The 16,658-nt window shown below is 50.6% G+C and overlaps 4 protein-coding genes across 4 annotated transcripts; 1 reads left to right on the top strand and 3 right to left on the bottom strand.

Moving 5' to 3' along the window:
* Positions 1–5: 5 nt before the first annotated feature.
* On the bottom strand, positions 6–3,527 carry PC9H_006131 (uncharacterized protein; the record flags this gene model as incomplete). The annotated part of the gene is made up of 16 exons (XM_036775683.1): positions 6–320; positions 372–550; positions 602–743; positions 801–917; positions 978–1,348; positions 1,413–1,764; positions 1,825–1,955; positions 2,005–2,127; positions 2,178–2,296; positions 2,357–2,607; positions 2,658–2,803; positions 2,853–2,933; positions 2,982–3,167; positions 3,214–3,245; positions 3,297–3,395; positions 3,454–3,527. 16 exons carry the CDS (start codon positions 3,525–3,527, stop codon positions 6–8), a joined length of 2,718 nt encoding a protein of 905 aa, XP_036631702.1.
* Positions 3,528–4,027: 500 nt separating this feature from the next.
* On the bottom strand, positions 4,028–5,950 carry CLB2_2 (G2/mitotic-specific cyclin; the record flags this gene model as incomplete). Its single annotated transcript, XM_036775682.1, has 5 exons — positions 4,028–4,237; positions 4,296–4,433; positions 4,487–5,026; positions 5,076–5,876; positions 5,933–5,950. The coding sequence occupies 5 exons, from the start codon at positions 5,948–5,950 to the stop codon at positions 4,028–4,030; spliced, it is 1,707 nt and encodes a 568-aa protein (XP_036631701.1).
* A 367-nt stretch (positions 5,951–6,317) lies between these two features.
* NPS6 (Non-ribosomal peptide synthetase) lies at positions 6,318–14,232 on the bottom strand (the record flags this gene model as incomplete). Its single annotated transcript, XM_036775681.1, has 14 exons — positions 6,318–6,551; positions 6,604–8,202; positions 8,258–8,506; positions 8,556–9,347; positions 9,400–10,254; positions 10,306–10,593; positions 10,650–11,256; positions 11,305–12,064; positions 12,121–12,289; positions 12,340–12,489; positions 12,547–12,794; positions 12,848–12,988; positions 13,039–13,258; positions 13,309–14,232. The coding sequence occupies 14 exons, from the start codon at positions 14,230–14,232 to the stop codon at positions 6,318–6,320; spliced, it is 7,236 nt and encodes a 2,411-aa protein (XP_036631700.1).
* A 524-nt stretch (positions 14,233–14,756) lies between these two features.
* Positions 14,757–16,633, top strand: PC9H_006128 (uncharacterized protein; the record flags this gene model as incomplete). Its single annotated transcript, XM_036775680.1, has 6 exons — positions 14,757–14,873; positions 14,923–15,020; positions 15,070–15,356; positions 15,415–15,741; positions 15,795–15,901; positions 15,956–16,633. 6 exons carry the CDS (start codon positions 14,757–14,759, stop codon positions 16,631–16,633), a joined length of 1,614 nt encoding a protein of 537 aa, XP_036631699.1.
* Positions 16,634–16,658: the final 25 nt, after the last annotated feature.

The following is a 16,658-nucleotide window of genomic DNA, read 5'->3' as shown; positions in this document are numbered from 1 at the left end:
GGTCGTCATTCTCGGGCTGTCGTTGGCCTGGTCTCTTTCTGATGCCGTACCTCTTTCTCTCGTTCCCTGCGACCTGCTGAAGTAGCTGGACGTCCCACAGTTTTGGTTTGCCGGAAGCACAAGAATTCGATACCTGTGGCGCGCCGCGAGTCCGCCAATGTCTTCTTGACACCATCTAGATTGCTCTGGAGGTTTTCATCGCCCGCTCGTCTAGCATAAGCCTGCGATATCTTGTTATAAAGGTCGGAGAGGGTCTTTGCAGCAGTTGGCGTGACGTAGCGAGTCAACGTCTGATGCATAAATTCAATTTCGAGCGTGGCCTATTGCACGATCTGAGTATAGGTACGACATGGTTATGGGTATACACTCACTCGGAGCATTCCTCCCATTCCAAAACGCTTTACCTGCTTGAAGCAGCGCAGCGCTTCTTCTGAGAGATCGTCAACCAGAGAGCATATGGTGCGTTCCACAAGCTGCTCGGATACGCTGCTAACCTGAGCGTGTATCTTAACTAGGTACATCAGCGTTTGGTACATGTACGTCCTGATCTCTGTAGGAACAAGGGAGTCAACATCGGGCCGCCGAAGCAGGGAGAGCCTACCTGTGGGTTGCGGCGTTTCATACCAGTCCATCTTCGGGTCAAGAATCCCTGCCCGCATGATAGACGTGACAACACTGGCTTTGGGTTTGAGGTACCCGTCGAACAAAGTCTTGTCTAATTCTCCAACTACGGTCATCAACGTCTGTAGAATGGAAGTCAAACTCTCGTTACAAGGAGAACCGAGATCGCCACAACTGACCTGGCGATCGACTTCCAACGATATCCCAAAAGCATTCTCAAGCTGTGTTATCATGCTGGGAATGAGAATCTTGGTCAGATGGCCAAAATTAGCAATCACGAGTAGGAGCCGAATGTCCTGCATGGAAAAGAAGTTTTAGCTGTGTGAGCGGTGAACGGCGGCGGAGATGGGACGGACCCCGTCGGTAATGTTCGAGACTTCCGAAGGGTTGGTCCCCGTAGAAGACAGTGCAGCAGCCTCTGAAGGCAGCATCTTCCCAGTCACAATGGGCGACTCGTCTGAGGCGAGGAGAACCAGTCCGTCCAAGAAAGCATATAGAACGTCGAGGAAAGCTTTTGTTATTTTGGAAACGAACGCTTGGGGAATCTGGCTTTGTTTCTGTGGCTTGGTTAAGGAAGGACTGGGAGTAAGGTCCACGCCGCCAGCAATCTTGAACGCCGCTGTTGTAATGTGCCTTTGAAACACCTCTAGATGTGACAAATACCGAGGAGTTGAGGTCTCGACTGAATTGGAAACCCAGTCCTCAAGGTAATAAAACATATTCGCATCTACAGGCCCGGAAAAGAGGTAAGTTCCCCAGTCCATAATAAGGTTGGGAATAAAGCGGAGCACCTCTTAACCAAGTCGCAATAAGGATGTCTTCGAATCGCCACTTGGTACTGTCTAGTAAGCTCCTGAGACTGGAAGCAGAATCTGTAGAAATATCCAGCGCCGTGAGATCGTTCACAGTCTCTTGGATCTCGTTAAGGATCTTCATTAAGAAGTGGACCGTGGTCAAAGAGTTGGAGTTCTGAGGCAGCAGTGCTGGAAGCGGTTCATTTGCCCTGCCCGGGGACGCCATGATGGCCATGTCGGACAGCTTGAAGAATTCAGAGACCAATGACACGTAAAGCTTTACGATGTCGAGAGCCATGATGCGGCATTGAGTGGGACTGCGCCGATTGCTCGATTGAGAGGAACCTTGCTATAGTTATTGTGTTCCCATGAGCCCCACATATAAGTGATCCGCGATGACTCAACCCACCTTCTTAAACTTACCCTCCAAGAACGACTTCGCGATCTTCCAGAAATTTGGCAAGGATGTCAACATGCTCTCAGAGACCGTCTTCACCATATCCAATATAGCTTGCCATATCTCATTCCCGGGAGCTTTGCCTGAGAAGAATGTCAATAATATTAAATATTCGCATCGCCGTTGACTTACTCAAGATGGTCTCTTGGTCTTTACCTTCAAGGGCGTTGACGCATGTTCTCAATTCAGACGCAAGTTGGATTGTTTGAGCAGCGGGGTTCGGGGCCTCGTGAGGCGGCGGTGCCTCCAGCATGGCTGCAAACCTCATCAACTAAGACCATGCTTTGACTGAACTGAGCACCTACCTTTGATGTTGGTGACAGAGGTCTTGTAATGGTTATTCATTTGATCCATTATCAGTTTATGCTGGCTATCGAAGAATGTCCACACTGAATCATCAGAGTTCTGTAGGTCTAACAAAATTCTGCCCGAACGCGGACCGATTGAGAAAACCATTTTGACGGAGCTGAGTATAGTCACCCACTCGATAGTCTTTTCCTGCTCGTCTATGCTGCGACTAGCGTCCTGGAGCTGGGCAGAAAGGATAGTTCGCATCTCCCCCATCGCCTTCTCCACACTCCCCCAAACCTTCTCAAGGATACGTTTCTGCTGCTCCTCGGCGGATTGCGAAGATGAACCTTCCTTGGAACTACTTATAGGCAGAAGTTGACCGGGTCTATTCTCCAACAGGAATTTACCCTTCTTGTAATCACGCAACGCGACTTCATATCGCCCCTACACCGATTCAGCAAGTTTAGACCGAGAGAAGCAGAAAGTAGACTCACGGCATCCACTGCTTCAATAATGGCCCCGGGAAGGTTGAAGAAGAACTTGGAGCGGTCGAAGACACCCAGCGTTGATCGCAGTTTATGTGCCTTGGACGCATTCTCAAGGACAGGAAGGAAGACCTGGTCCGCCTTCACAGCTGCCACTATTTCGAGTGAGAATCAAGGCTTTCGAAAGGGGATGACGACAACTACATTTCAGCTGATCACGTAGCGGCTTGGTGGCAAAATCGGTATCTGGAGCAAGGATTCCTTCCTTCATTTCAGCATACAGAGCTAGCATTCATCAGCTCGTGGCGGAACCAGTTCTACGGGAGCGATTACCGTCCGTGGATGCTTTCACAGCGACAAAACGGTCGAAATTATCCTCCACCAGAATTCGCATCGCTTCAGAGCGTGAGTCTATCGATGCCCGTAAGTGGGCTATCCCCGAGGCCAAGTCCTGGTATGTTGCATTTGGGTGGACGGCAGACAGGAATGTCTTTGGATCGAAGTGCTTAGAGGTGATTCCTGAGAGTTAAGGATTAGTTTAAAACCGTACGCCACAGTCTGGAACCCTCACTAGACTCCGGGCCTAAATCCTTTGCACTTCAATGAGGGTCACTGGGGTCCGCTAAAGTGTCAAAGTCTTAAACTCACTTGACGCGCGTCCCTAAGCCCAGGACATCGCCTTCCAGGTCACCACTTTGGGTGGTCTCGTTTGCGTCTTCGGTGTCTTGGTCGATTTGCTCCCATCGTCTGCAGGCACGTAGTATTTGAGATAGGTAGGACCCACTGTTATCAGGGTAACGCCCACTTTGGATTCAGAGAAGATAACTTGTACGCCTTGAGAAGAGTTGCCTCGTCCACATCGAATTTGTATCCCGGCATAGTGTGCGACCACAGGTGCGCCCAAGGAAGTAGTGGTATAAGACGAAGGGCAGTATTACTAGCTGCTATAGAGTAGCAACGGTCACCTGACTGGAGGGAAGACACTGATAGGAGATAGGGGCTACTTAGGAGGCGATACTACCGTCAACATTCGTGTTTTATGGCAGACGAATTTACACTTGCATTATACATAATAACAATAAACTTGATTGCAAGAAAAGAAAACAGTGATGTCGACTATCCTTGTGCTATTCTAGTAAAACAAATGCAAGAAAGAAAACAATTGTCATGACAGTAGAGTATCAAACGTATGGATGTAGCTTTCGGATGGTAAAGTGAAAAAGATAGATGGCGATATGGATGGGTTGAGAGGGAAAATGGTGGTACATGGCGAATGCTGGTGAATGTATGGTAATGTTGGGAGACGGATACGGGCACGGGGCGAGTCCATAGGGGCTTAGAAAAGGAGCAGAATACACGTGATGAATGTCTTATCCATTTCACCACCGATGTTGAGAAGCCTTCGACCGCGAGGCGTCAATGTCCTCTCGCTCGACGTATTCCACTGTTTCGTGGGCCCCCTCTAAAGCCTCAGCTTCCAGTCTTGCTTCCCGTATCTGTTCCTTCAACGCCGGTAGCTCTTCTTTCAGATTCACGCGACAGTTCTGTTGCCATTTCTCTAGGGCCCACTCGCGCATGTATACACTCGACTAGAACATGGATAGATGAGCACGAGCGTCTCTGAAGCATAAAGTAGCCCAAACATACCTTCAAGAACCGCTTCGAGGCGTACTTTTTATGGAACGACTCGTGATCGGTGTTTTTCAGAATATAGTTCAGCATTAAGTTTGCCGTTGGGATCAGAGCGCTCTCCGCGTATGAAGAGTAATGCGCCAAGTTGGGTGTCTAGGAAAACTGTCAGTATTAAAGCTACGTTGAAGAAGATTGAGTTGACCCACCCATTGCTCTAACCCAAGTGCTAATCTTGCTAACCAGATAGCAGCAGCGGCCATCAATGACGGGGGGCAGGCGACCAATCTCCACTCAACGATGCCGATCTCCAGCAAATATTTGCCCAAAGTCCTGACTTTGACGTTATAGTCGTCGGCCTTGCTCACTCTACGCAAGAAATGGACCGGATTGGGGTAGCTTAGGTTGTAATCAAGTGTCTTAAGGATGTATCGCTCGGCTTGGAGGATTTCGGCCTCTGTGTATGAAGAATCCGCGCATTGAAGGAAATGCGTAACTGAAGGTGAGACGATCTCTTCGAATTTAGCAGCAATAAACATGCAGGCGACGCCGACGAGTTGGAGCTTATTGAGCGAAACGACGCGGGCTGACAAGAAACGGTCGATGAGGTTGACGCAAAGGAACAACGTCTCTGGCAGTAAACGGAAGCGAACATGGACTTGGACGAGCCAATCAGTCAAGATTCCCCTCATTTTCCAGGACAACTCTTTTTGTGAGTGCATGTAATCGGGATTGGGCATCGTGGTTTGCTAAAACGTAATTAGTATCAGGACGTGGCTACCTTGCTGGAGAACCTACCTCTACTTCCTTGAGGTAGTCGAAAATTTCCAACACGTACTCGCTGACCATCAGTGGGTCATCACCATCATCGGCGTCAAGGTCGTCCCATTGATCTCCCTCTGGGTCAGCCTCCGTCTCTTCAATGACGTGTCCCAGATCCGCGGCAATCTTCGCTGCGACGACTTCGGACTCGGGGTCCAAAGGCTCGTCTTCCTCAACGGTCGGGAGGTCTTCGGGTGCCTCCGATGATGTCCGCCTCTTTTTTGATACGCGATTGCTCTCGTCGTCATCTTCTTCGCGCTTCAAGTTGACGCGTCGGTGGGCGAGGTTACGTTGAGCAGCCGCGGATGTGCTGGCTCTGGTGTGGGCAACTCGCCTGGCCATCATCGGGCCATCCACGACCATGGCACGCTCGTCCTTGACCGATACGGCGGGTTTAACCTCTTCCTCTGGCTTGTTGGATATTGACCGCGACTTGGCAACATGCCTGGCGCCAGAAACCGTTCGAAGAGGCTGACGAACCACCGCCTTAACGTCCTCAACCTTTTCTTTACCCTTCCCAACTGCAGCACCTTTGACTTTGCTATTGGCATTCGCATTGACCTCGAGTAACGCTTCACGCTTTCGCTTAACCGCCGCATTTTCTTCCGCTCCGGCGGTGGCAGTTTTGGCACGAGAGGCAGCAGTGGTGCGGGCGGGCCCGCCCGTGGTAGTATTGGTGACAGGTTTCGCTCTGGAAGAAATTCGCGACGGGCGGGCATTGGCATTCTCGCTCTCCTTCATAGTTGTAGTTCTTGTTACCCGTGTAACACGACGAGTCTAATATTGAACGGTGATGAGCACGCTGGCAAGCGTATTAAGAGGTGAAAACCGACCGGGATCGCTGTAGACATGGTGGAATCCTGCCTAACGCTTTATGAAGCCACCTAAGTCTAGCAAGAGAGGAGGAGATGTGGTGATGGGGAGAAGAAGAACACTGGTGGTGGATTGACCTGCAGGAGCGCCAGTTACTAAATTCACACTCAACATCATGTGACTTCAACAAGCGGAAGCAAACAATGGAACGCGTTGAGATCACATGATGGCGACCCTTGGGACACTTTGAGGGGCCATTGCCTGCCATTGAGCGTTGACCAGAAGGTACGCGAAATTCGAGGCCTTGATATCAAATAGCCAGTGCACAATTGACAGAATAAATATGGGTCAATTTTGCTACTATACTACTTACTCTATATAATAATGATTATAATGTATATCACGTCAGACCAAGCCCAAAGCCCCTTTGACCAAAATTGCCCAACGCTGAATGACCTCTTTTGCTTGCTCTTGACCCATCATACTTGCACTCGCATCCACAGACATCAACACGGTGTTCTGCGCCTCGACAGTGACGATATCGATCATCACATCATCCCGAATAAGGTCAGTAACAGCTAGTCGGGGAATATCACCACGATCGCTGCGATGCAAGGCATCCGGGACCCAGTACGGGATCTAGAGGGTGATCTCAGCTAAGCTCCCTGCGTACGAGAAAGTAGAAACTTACATGGACTGGTTCTACAAGAGGGTTATCCTTGGTAACATCTGGGGCCACCTTGACGATATTGACGTATACATTGCATAGGGCTCTGCGCTTGCCCCCAACCCATTCATCGATGTTCGATAAATCGCTCTGTTCGATGGCAGCTGTCCTCCGTTGAAGCTCCACCTCGATGACCTGTGCTGTCTTCAAAATACTGCGGGCAGTAACGCCTTCAAGGCGTAAGGGTAGCACATTCAAACAAGAGACAGCCAAGCTCTCTATCCCATCGAGCGCGCCTTTTCTGCCTGAATGCCACAGCCCAAAGATGGTGTCAGGCCGGGATGTATACTGTGCCTGTAATTCAGCCCAGCACGCGAGGAACATCGCTTGGAGAGAGACCCCCAGCGCTCGGGCACGGGAATCGCACAGTGATGCGTTTGCAAGTGCCGATACCTCAGTGCAAATGGTCCGCTTATTCACTGGTGCCAACGAGCGTATCTGGCGAGGGAAGTATGCAGGTCGGAAGGTGGATGGAAACATTTGCCGCCAGTACGATTTCTGCGCCTCTAGCACATCGCTGTCCGGAGTGGAGTGGACTAGGAACGAGCGCAAATCGCAGGAAACAGTCGGCTCCCGGCCGTAGTATATGTTAGAGAGGTCTTCCATCAGAAGCTGCAAACTCCACGCGTCGTATTGGAAATGATGAAGTTGCACGACGAGGTAGCTGTATCTTGCTGAAGAGAGAAGGAAAGTACGTGTTGGTGGTGTATTCAAGTCAGGCGGGTTCACGACGAGGCTTTTGATCGTTTCCAAGGCGCAGCGATAGAAATTTCGAGATGGATAGTGTTCCTGTGACCAGTGAGTATTGATGGCGTCGGGCTTGAACGTCACCAAACGAGGTTCCGCACAATCCTCTTCACAAGCAAAGGTGGACCTCAAGATATCGTGACGGCGAACCAGCGTAAACCATGCCTCGCGTAGCTTGGCCGCGTCTACAGTTGGCGGAAGTCGATATGCGAAAACATGCTGAAACCTAGTGCCTTCGCTCCGCTGCCATGCTCCAATAAGCCACTTCATTCCTGCGGAAATGGTGGTGATTCTCTCGATAGAATTAGATCCTCTGAGCCCTAGCTGAGCCTCGATAAGGTCGGCTTCAGGAGTTGGTATCGCGATGTCGACGTCTGGCTTGGATCTCAAACAAGGTGGCGACGAGACTTTTGCTATCATATCTCCGATCGTGTTACTTGATGAGATGTCGCTGGCTAATATGTGGATGTTGTGCTTGCGACATCGTGCCGCTAACTGAATAGCGGTGATTGAATCGATCCCCAGAGCAGCGAGTGGTGTCTGGGAGGTAACTTGGTCAGCAGGCAAATCTGTCAATGCCCTGAGCAGCTGAATTAACGTCGACTGGTCTTCAGTGCTGCTGATAGTCGCCGGTAACTGTAGAGATCGAGTGTTGTTGAATAGCGATTCTTCTGGCCGAGCGATGAGGTTGGTCATGAAATCGGCCATTTGATGAACGGCGCTCCGCAATTCACCAGAGCTCATGTATTCGGAGCGACATGCCGCGTTGATGACAAAATGATCCGAGTGTTGGTGGACCTCGACGGTCAAGGGATACTATAGGGCCCTATTAGCCACCGCCACCATGGAAAAGACGCTGCTTTAACATTACCTGGACCTTTGCATCGTCACCCATCGACGTGTCGAATCTCCACAGCCTCTCAAAAGGGGCCGAGGGTGGCGAAAGAGGTTGGAAGACAAAGAGGACATCCCACAAACTCTTCATGCCAAGACTCTTCTGCAGAGATCGTAGCGAGAATTGTTGCTTTGACATAGCGGCAATGTTCCAAGCGTGGATGTCCCTCAAAAGGTCGGCGTTGTGCATAGTCTCGAGCATTTGTATCCGGCACGGTATTGTGTTCTACACGCTGTTCAATGGAGAGAAGGAGTAAACAGCGCCAACAACATACCAGGAGAGGGCCAATAACCTCTTCAGCGTCTGGAATGACTCGCCCGGATACAACATGGCCAAAGAGGACATCAAGATTCTGTAGTTTGGCATGGAGCATCCTCGAGAGAGCTGCTTGGGCGATGCACTGTACGGTAATCAGTAGTCGGCTGAGCACCGAAGCTAGAAGCGATGGATCGAATTTAACGACTTCCGAAATCAGGTGGGGTGTGTCGGGCGAGTTGACTGCCCGGGGGAGCTTTGGTGGAAGATCTTGTTTGATGAAGCCCCGAAGCTTTTCGACCCAGAAGCGGGTGCCCGATGTCTCATGTTCCTTGAGAATTGGAAGAATGTCGGTGAATTGGACGACCGTTAGAGTTTCCGCATCTTCGTACAATGAGGCAACGGTCTCCATAAGTTTAGCCAAAGAGATGCCGTCGTAAAGAGCGTGATGCATGACGAGGACGAGTCGATTGTCATGCGGGGCAGAGGAAGAAGAATATAAACGGATGAGGAAAGGAGGTCGCCGGAACGAAAGTTCGTCGATTAGGTTGAGAGATGTAATTAGGGCAGTAACCTTGTTGGAATAATCGATTTCGGTAGTGAATGAGTCTATGGACCAATCGAGAGTTTCTTGAGAATGAGTGACTTGACACCACACGCCGTCGTCTGCTGAAAAATGGAATGATGTGCGAAGAATAGACAGCACGTTCACAGCACGTTTCCAAGCAGCTTCGAGTAAGGATACTTGAACGTCCTGAGAAAGCCGAAGGGGAAAGGCGTGTACATAGAGATGTCCGCAAGAAGAAATCGTCTATCAAGTTCCTTGTTAAACAGAGGTAATTCGAATGGTGGGCAAGGCTCACTTGTGACAACATCCCGGCTTGTAGCTCTGTAACTGGATACGCAGTAACGCAGTCGCTTGGTGAAAGCTTGAATTCGTTGATATCTAAGCTCGGACAGACTCGCGCCTGGGTGTCAGTACCTATAGAGCTGGGAGTTTCTGCCGGGGTCTTTGATTCGAGGAGTGCCACCAAGTTTGACAGAGATCCACCGGACATGAGTTGGGTAGCCGAGAGGGGGAAACCTTCCCGTCGTAGAGTGCGACTGAGGCCCACTGACTTCAGAGAATCGAGACCCAAAGAAACCAGAGATGCGTCCGGCTTAAGGAGCGACGGATCGACGTTCAGGAAGTCGCCTATGACATGACGTAGGCGTGGAACGTTGCCATCGGAGGAGACATCATTGGATGTGCCGGAATGGATAAGGAGTGGAACCAATTGGTGTAGAGACGGATTCGACATGAGCTGGGGGGCAGAAATGCCTAAACCTGCCTGACGAAGGGTCCTGCTCAGTCCAACTGACTTGAGAGAGTCAAGGCCAAGCGAGATAAGCGAAGTATCGTCTTGTAAGATTGACTCCTTCAAATTCAAAAACTCTGCGATCAAAGAGCGAAGTCTATTCATCTGCGGTAGGTCGCGACCAGCGAGCGAAGGCATTGACAAAGTAGCACCGCCTGTTGATAAGGTTGCCGTGGGAGTTGTCAAGGTTTGTAAGGGCATCCCTTGGGTTCGTAGGTGAGATACGGAGGATGCCACTGTTTCAAAGGAGCGTAGCAGCTCCTTTACAAATTGCCCATCGACGGCCTCAGACAGCCAGGCAGCTTTGATCTCCAACGTATCATGAATTGGATTCAGGCCTACTTCAACTGCAAGGGGAAACTATAGATAATTGAGAACCATTATAGAAACGCGGGAATAATCAACACTTACGTCGGGGATGGGATTCTTCCTCTGAACTATCTCAAAGAGTCGGGGATTTGATGAGTCTTCGATGGCCAGGGAAAAGACTGCATCGAACAAAGGGAGGCCTGGCCGTACCCATGTTTGTATTTGGCTAAGACCGACGTGTTCGTACTCCATAGCTTCTGCAATGGCGTTTTGAGTACGAGATAGCGTATCTGTATGTAATGGGTTGACTCGGATCGGGTGAACAGCAATCAATGGGCAAATCGCTGATTCGATCCCTTCCGAAGCCTGAAGTCGCCCAGAGCGAATAGTCTAACAACGCATATCAGCACTCAAGAATCCAGGGGGTAATGAAGGAAAGAACTGACTCCAAAAACAATGTCGTCCCGTCCGTACACTCGCGCGAGAAGTGTCGCAAATGTACACGTGAGAAGTGTCTGAAGAGTGACACACGCTTGAGCTGCCATAATGCGAAACTCAGAGAGAGAAGTCCTGAAGGGAACAACGAAGTCCGCGCATTTCGTCGATGTGGTGCGTCGGAAAGGGGGTGCTGGCCATGAAAAGCCTTCGAACATAGAACGCCAGAAGAGTTCGGCCCTCACGAGATCGACAGACGCAATTGTGTCGAGCACGGCTTTTAAAGGAGTCGGAGAGTTGACAGATTCGCCGTGGTAAACCTGTTCTACATCTTCAAACAGGATCGGTAACGATGATCCATCAAAAAGCGCATGATGGAGTGAAAGTACAAGATGACAGCGTGACGAGGGAGATGTGAATGCCGTAAGTTGGAACAAAGGTTTATGAGACATGTTTTCGTTGAGATAGCGGGCAATGCCTTCGGCTTCGTGCTCGGCAAACCATTCTGCGAAATCTGACTCTAGGATCGATGGCATCGGCTTTTCTACCCACGGTAGAGCACAAACTCCTGGTCGCAGGATGATTTGCACGAGAGAACGATCAAAGTAGAACACCGCTCTAGGACGACGATCAGGCGAATTCCAAAGCCTGAAGTTGGAGACATACCTGAGGATTTGATGACGAGATGCAACGGTTTGCCATGCCTGTTGTAGCTTCAAGAGAGAGGTCTCAGGCTTACATGCCAAAATTGTCGTCTGAACATACAAAGTACTGTCTACAGCACTGCGAGAGAGCACGCCTTCTTGAACAGGGAGGGCGGGGAGAATGCACTCGATGTCGTCTCCTTGATATTCGCGCAAGATGGTAGGCAGCCAAAGACGGGAAAATGAATCAACGCAAGAGGAGGTTGGCGGTTGGGGTAAGGCCGATGCTGGTGGGTCGGGATGAGGAGTCCTAGACGCGTAGTCCGATTCGCAACGGGAAGCTAAGCCGGCAAGCGTGCTTAAATCCAAGCCGCGAAAGATACTAGCGAGCGACTTGGCATCTGCTTTACCATTGCTGCTCAAGGGGAGGAATTGCAGTGGAACGATGTGGCTGGGGCGCATGTAACTCGCCAATTCTGCCGCGCATACGGATTGTATGCTCTCAAGCAAGCCTTGAGGAGGGGTTGATATCGAAGGTAAACTAGCTTTTCGCGTGGAGATAGTTATGGTTGGATCCCATGCAATGAAGGAGACGAGTTGATCGGTCCCAATCTTGGGGTGGTTAGCGAGAATTGTGATCGCATCGAGGTTGATCCCAGCGGAAGGCGGAGCAGTTTTGCGGATAATGGCCGAGATTCCCTCCGATTCGATGCGTACACCTCGCAACTTGATCTGCGTGTCAACGCGGCCCAAAATCTCAAAGGTAGAATCCGGCATCATGCCTTTCATAGTCAAATGAGCGGGCCGTCCACCAATATAGCAATGTTGTGTTACGTACGAACGAGATCCCCTGTTCTATACGCCTTCTGACCACTCCTGGGCCATGTGAGGAAGACCTTGTTTGTGAGATCGGGTCGCCCATGATAGCCCCGGCCGACCAATGGTCCACCAACGACTAGTTCCCCTACGCCACCTCGGAGGACAATGTTCATGTTGTCGTCTACGACCTACAAGTCGGGTTCAGATATTGTTACAAGCACCGATGAAACCAGCGTACATATCCGGATACGTTGTCAAAGGTTTTTCCGATGTTAGACTTTGGAGTAGAGGCATCCATATACCTTGCGCAACATCCAATTGTGGCTTCGCTTGGCCCGTAAAAATTGGCGAGTCGAAATCTAGGGTGGTTAGCCCACTTGTCTAAAATCTAAGAAGGCCCGTATTGAGCGCCACATATGGGCCGAGGTCATACCAGGACACTTACTGCATCTGTGACTTTTTCTCCGCCGCTGCAAATGTACCGAAGCTTCATGTTATCAAGGTCCCCGTCCTCTTGTGCCACAGATAATGTCGCTTCCATCAGACTTGGAACGATGCCAAGATGCGTGATACCGAATTGCACGACATAATAAGAGAGATTCTCCAGCAAGATCGAACGAGGAACATTGTACAGTGGCGTGCCGAGGGAAAGGGAGACGAATACCTCTGCTAAATGGACGTCAAACGCGATCGCTAAACACCCATTTCAGTAGCATTTCTTGCTTGAAGGCCATCACGATACTCACAAGCAGTGGCTAGATAGCGACCCTCCCAGGCGTCCTCGCCTTCTTCAAAAGGGGCTACGGTAGCAATGCGACTAATGGCCCAGATCGCTTCCACAAGGCCTTCATGAGTTATCAGGCATCCTTTAGGGTTCCCCGTAGTCCCTATCCCTCGCCTGTTGAGCGGCTCTGAAGGCAATACGGAAGTGACTCACCAGATGTGTACAGGAGATATGCTAGAGATTCCAAGGATGCAACGCAAATACGGTCGTCGAGCTGGGCGGATATTTCTTGTTGGATGGAAGGCGCCTCGACGAAGATGGTTTCGCAGTCAAAAAGTGAGACGGATGTCAAATCCTTGGAGGTCAAGACAAATATAGCTTGCGAATCTGACGAGATATACTTCTTGCGTTCATCCGGGAGTTCGGGATCAATCTGCTCCTGTGGTCAGCCTTAGGCGATGTGTGGTCTTTGAAGGAACGCACCGGGACATAGCATCCACCAGCCCTCATAATACCCATAATCGAAACATGGAAGTGGCGATCCCTCTTCATACAAACTGCAACTCTATCCTCTTTTTGCAAGCCACGTTTGAGAAGCCAGCGGGCGAACTGATTGCTGCGAGCGTGCCATTCGCGGTAGGTCATAGAATCCGATGGTTGTATTGAGACGGGAGAGTCTGGAGAATTAGGGCACCAGTAGAAAGCGGTAGAATCGGGAGACTTCTCCGCTTGTTCGGTGAGAAATTCCATGGCTGTTGCTGGAGGTGGATCCCTTCTTGATGTACTGGGTTCATATAAAGACAGAAGATTTGGAGATAGGTCTGATATTTTGTGAATGAGTGTGGGAGTGAGAGACGGAACGTCTTGAAGGATTGACGTGAGTTGGTTGAGCATGAGGGGCGCAAACGATGGATGTAGCGTTGTATCCCAGGCCGTGAGCTCTAGTGACGAGTGCGTAGAATCGAATGAGATGGAGAATGGAAAGTCGTCCGGTTCCGACACGTGCGACGACAGTGAATACAGGGCTAAGCAGGGCATTTGGTTGGCGTCCAAATCCAAAGCCTTCCTAGTAGCGTCGAGTTCTTCCTGCTCTGTTGTACCTGCTCTGCTGAGCTGAGCTTGCACAGAGGCAACCACTTCGTCCCAAGATGTCGTATCCTCCCACAGAATCCGAATCACCTTGAGTCCAGCCTCTAGCCGGGAACCGACGAGAACATCTGACACTCCACAATAAGCCCCAACCACCCGACCAATGGCCGCAACAATGATGGGGTGGAACGATGGCCAATCACTGTTCCAGTGCAGCGTCGCCGATGCGCTGTGAAGGGTACGGGAAGGGTTACGCTGGCCGGATAGGTCAGGCCATTCAACGAGCTTGTAGCCGTTCAAGTAGTGCAGCGGTTCCATGCAGAAGAATGTTGGCGAGAGTTGGGCTGGAAGGAACGATGGAGTGGTAGCGAAACACGAAATCTTCAAGCACCAGGAACGAATGTTGGAGGTCCATTATTTTGTATCGCGCAATTCTCTGTAATTCGTCTAGTCCACCTCGATCACATGGACTTCTGCATCCATGCAACGGAAGATCTATCGCCGACTTTTCAACGCAAAACGTCTGGGAGGTACCCTTGGCGCAAAGAAGCACGAGGTTATCTTATCAGATGAACAAATGATTACGAACGATCTTATCAGATATCAAATGCTAGCTGTATGTAGAGATTGCCGTGCATCGGATGGTCCACAAGCGAAGATTCGTCCGGTGGGGGCCCATGTTATTCACAGAACCGTATTCGAACCGCATGTCGAAAAATTGAAAGCTTGGCGACGAAGCTGGATCTGGACTTCCTGAGACCATGTTGAAGGGAGTATAAAGAAAGATTCAATTACGAACTTACACCCACGACCAGAAAATCTCATCCTTGCAAACTCGGCCCATGTCTATCCCTTCGAGCGAATGTGTGTATGACGTGGTGGGTCTCGGTTTCGGGCCCGCAAATATCGCCGTAGCGGGCGCCATCGTCGAGAAATGGGGACAACCTGAGGTCGCCGGTGTAAGCGCGTCTCTTCTACTGGCGTAGCTGCATACTGATTGCTTCACAGAATCGCAATGACATCCAGAAAGTTCTTTTCATTGAAAAGAACGATAAGTTTCGATGGCACCCCGGAATGCTCCTGCCAGACGCTCGAATGCAAATCAGGTTTGTTGTATGTTCCTTTGACCATTACGAAAGACTAAAACGACGTCAGCTTTTTGAAGGACTTGGCAACCCTACGCTCACCACAATCGCCTATAACCTTCCTGGCGTATCTTAGCAGCCAGAATCGACTCCTTCCGTTCATCAACCGGGGGTCAACTATACCCACACGAAAGGAGTTCGCCGATTATTTATCTTGGGCAGCGGCCTACGTGCAAGAAAAGGGCGTCGGTGTCAAATACGGACACCAAGTGGTCGGCCTTGATGACCGACGGGATGGCACCGTCGCCGTACGCATGAAAAAGGTCGGCGCAGACGAGGAAACTACTGTGATAGCTCGTGAGTCTTTGAAAGCACTTTAGCTGCTGTTAGTTATGCTTACCTTCGTTGGATGAAGGGAACATTATCATATCCCCCGGAGGCGCACCACGTATCCCGGACGTCATTACCGCAATCTTTCCCCATACATCCATTATTCATAGTTCATCGTACGCAACATCAATCGGACGGATCCTCAGCAGGATGGTGTCTCGCCCGCTGGCTATCGCAGTCGTAGGTTCCGGTCAGTCGGCCGCTGAAGTTACCATGGACGTCCGCGAGCGGTTGAGTGCCATTAGTGTTGGGGATAGTCCACAAGTGCACGAGGTCGACATGATTATTCGTCGAGGTTCCCTCAAGCCCAGTGACGACTCCCCTTTCGCTAACGAAATCTTCGATCCGTCAGGTACGTCCAGCACAATTAGGCAACCAATCCCCGCTGACATTTGGGGCATTTAGCTACGGACGCATGGTTTTCCTTACCCGCAGATCACATGAGAGCTGATCGCCATGCAGAGTACAAAAGCACCAATTACGGTGTCGTAAATCCCCGAACCTTGGAACAAGTGCGCCATTTTACTTCCGTGACTTGGGGGTATTTCACTGATTCCCACCGCTAGCTATATGAAATCGTCTACGACCAAAGACTCGAAGATAATATCGCCGACCGAACCAGATGCGCTGGTACACAGAAGCCTAGGATCAGCATTCGTCCATATTCTTCGATCCTCTCTGCAGAATCTACGGAGGGCTTAGACGCGTCGAAAGTAAGGCTACTGATACAGAACTCGATTACACGCACCGTGGCCGAAAAGCGTTACGACGTTGTCATTTGCGCGACTGGCTACGAGCGATCTTCATGGAAGTCACTCATCGCCGATTCCAACGTCGGGAAGTGGTTTGGGCTTGCGAACGGCGGACATGCCATCCATCTGGCGCCCGAAACCACGCGCCCCCTCACACAAGTAGCGGATCACTTACACATGCACGCTCGGCTCGTAGAGCAATCGAGACACGAGTCAGCATCCCCCGGAAGCGATAGCTCCTGCAGCACGCCTCCGACTTCGCCTCTTCCATCCACACCACCAAGCGAAGAAAGCCATGGAACATCGAACACGTTGTATGTTTCGCGTCATTATCGTCTCATCCCCCTGCCCTCGCACGACGAATCAGAGGGACCAAAAGCACGAATCTATGTCCAAGGTGTCGAAGAAGCTAGCCATGGGCTAAGCGATACGTTGCTGAGTGTGCTAGGGGTGCGAGCAGGAGAGGTCGTAGCGGATATGTGCAAGGTATAAGTAGTTGATCGGATTCAAAGAGCGT

Source organism: Pleurotus ostreatus (assembly GCF_014466165.1).
Source record: "Pleurotus ostreatus strain PC9 chromosome Unknown scaffold_4, whole genome shotgun sequence".
Taxonomy (NCBI): Eukaryota; Fungi; Basidiomycota; class Agaricomycetes; order Agaricales; family Pleurotaceae; genus Pleurotus; species Pleurotus ostreatus.
The sequence above is the reverse complement of the archived record's forward strand: the minus strand, read 5'-3'. Positions and strand labels throughout refer to the sequence as shown.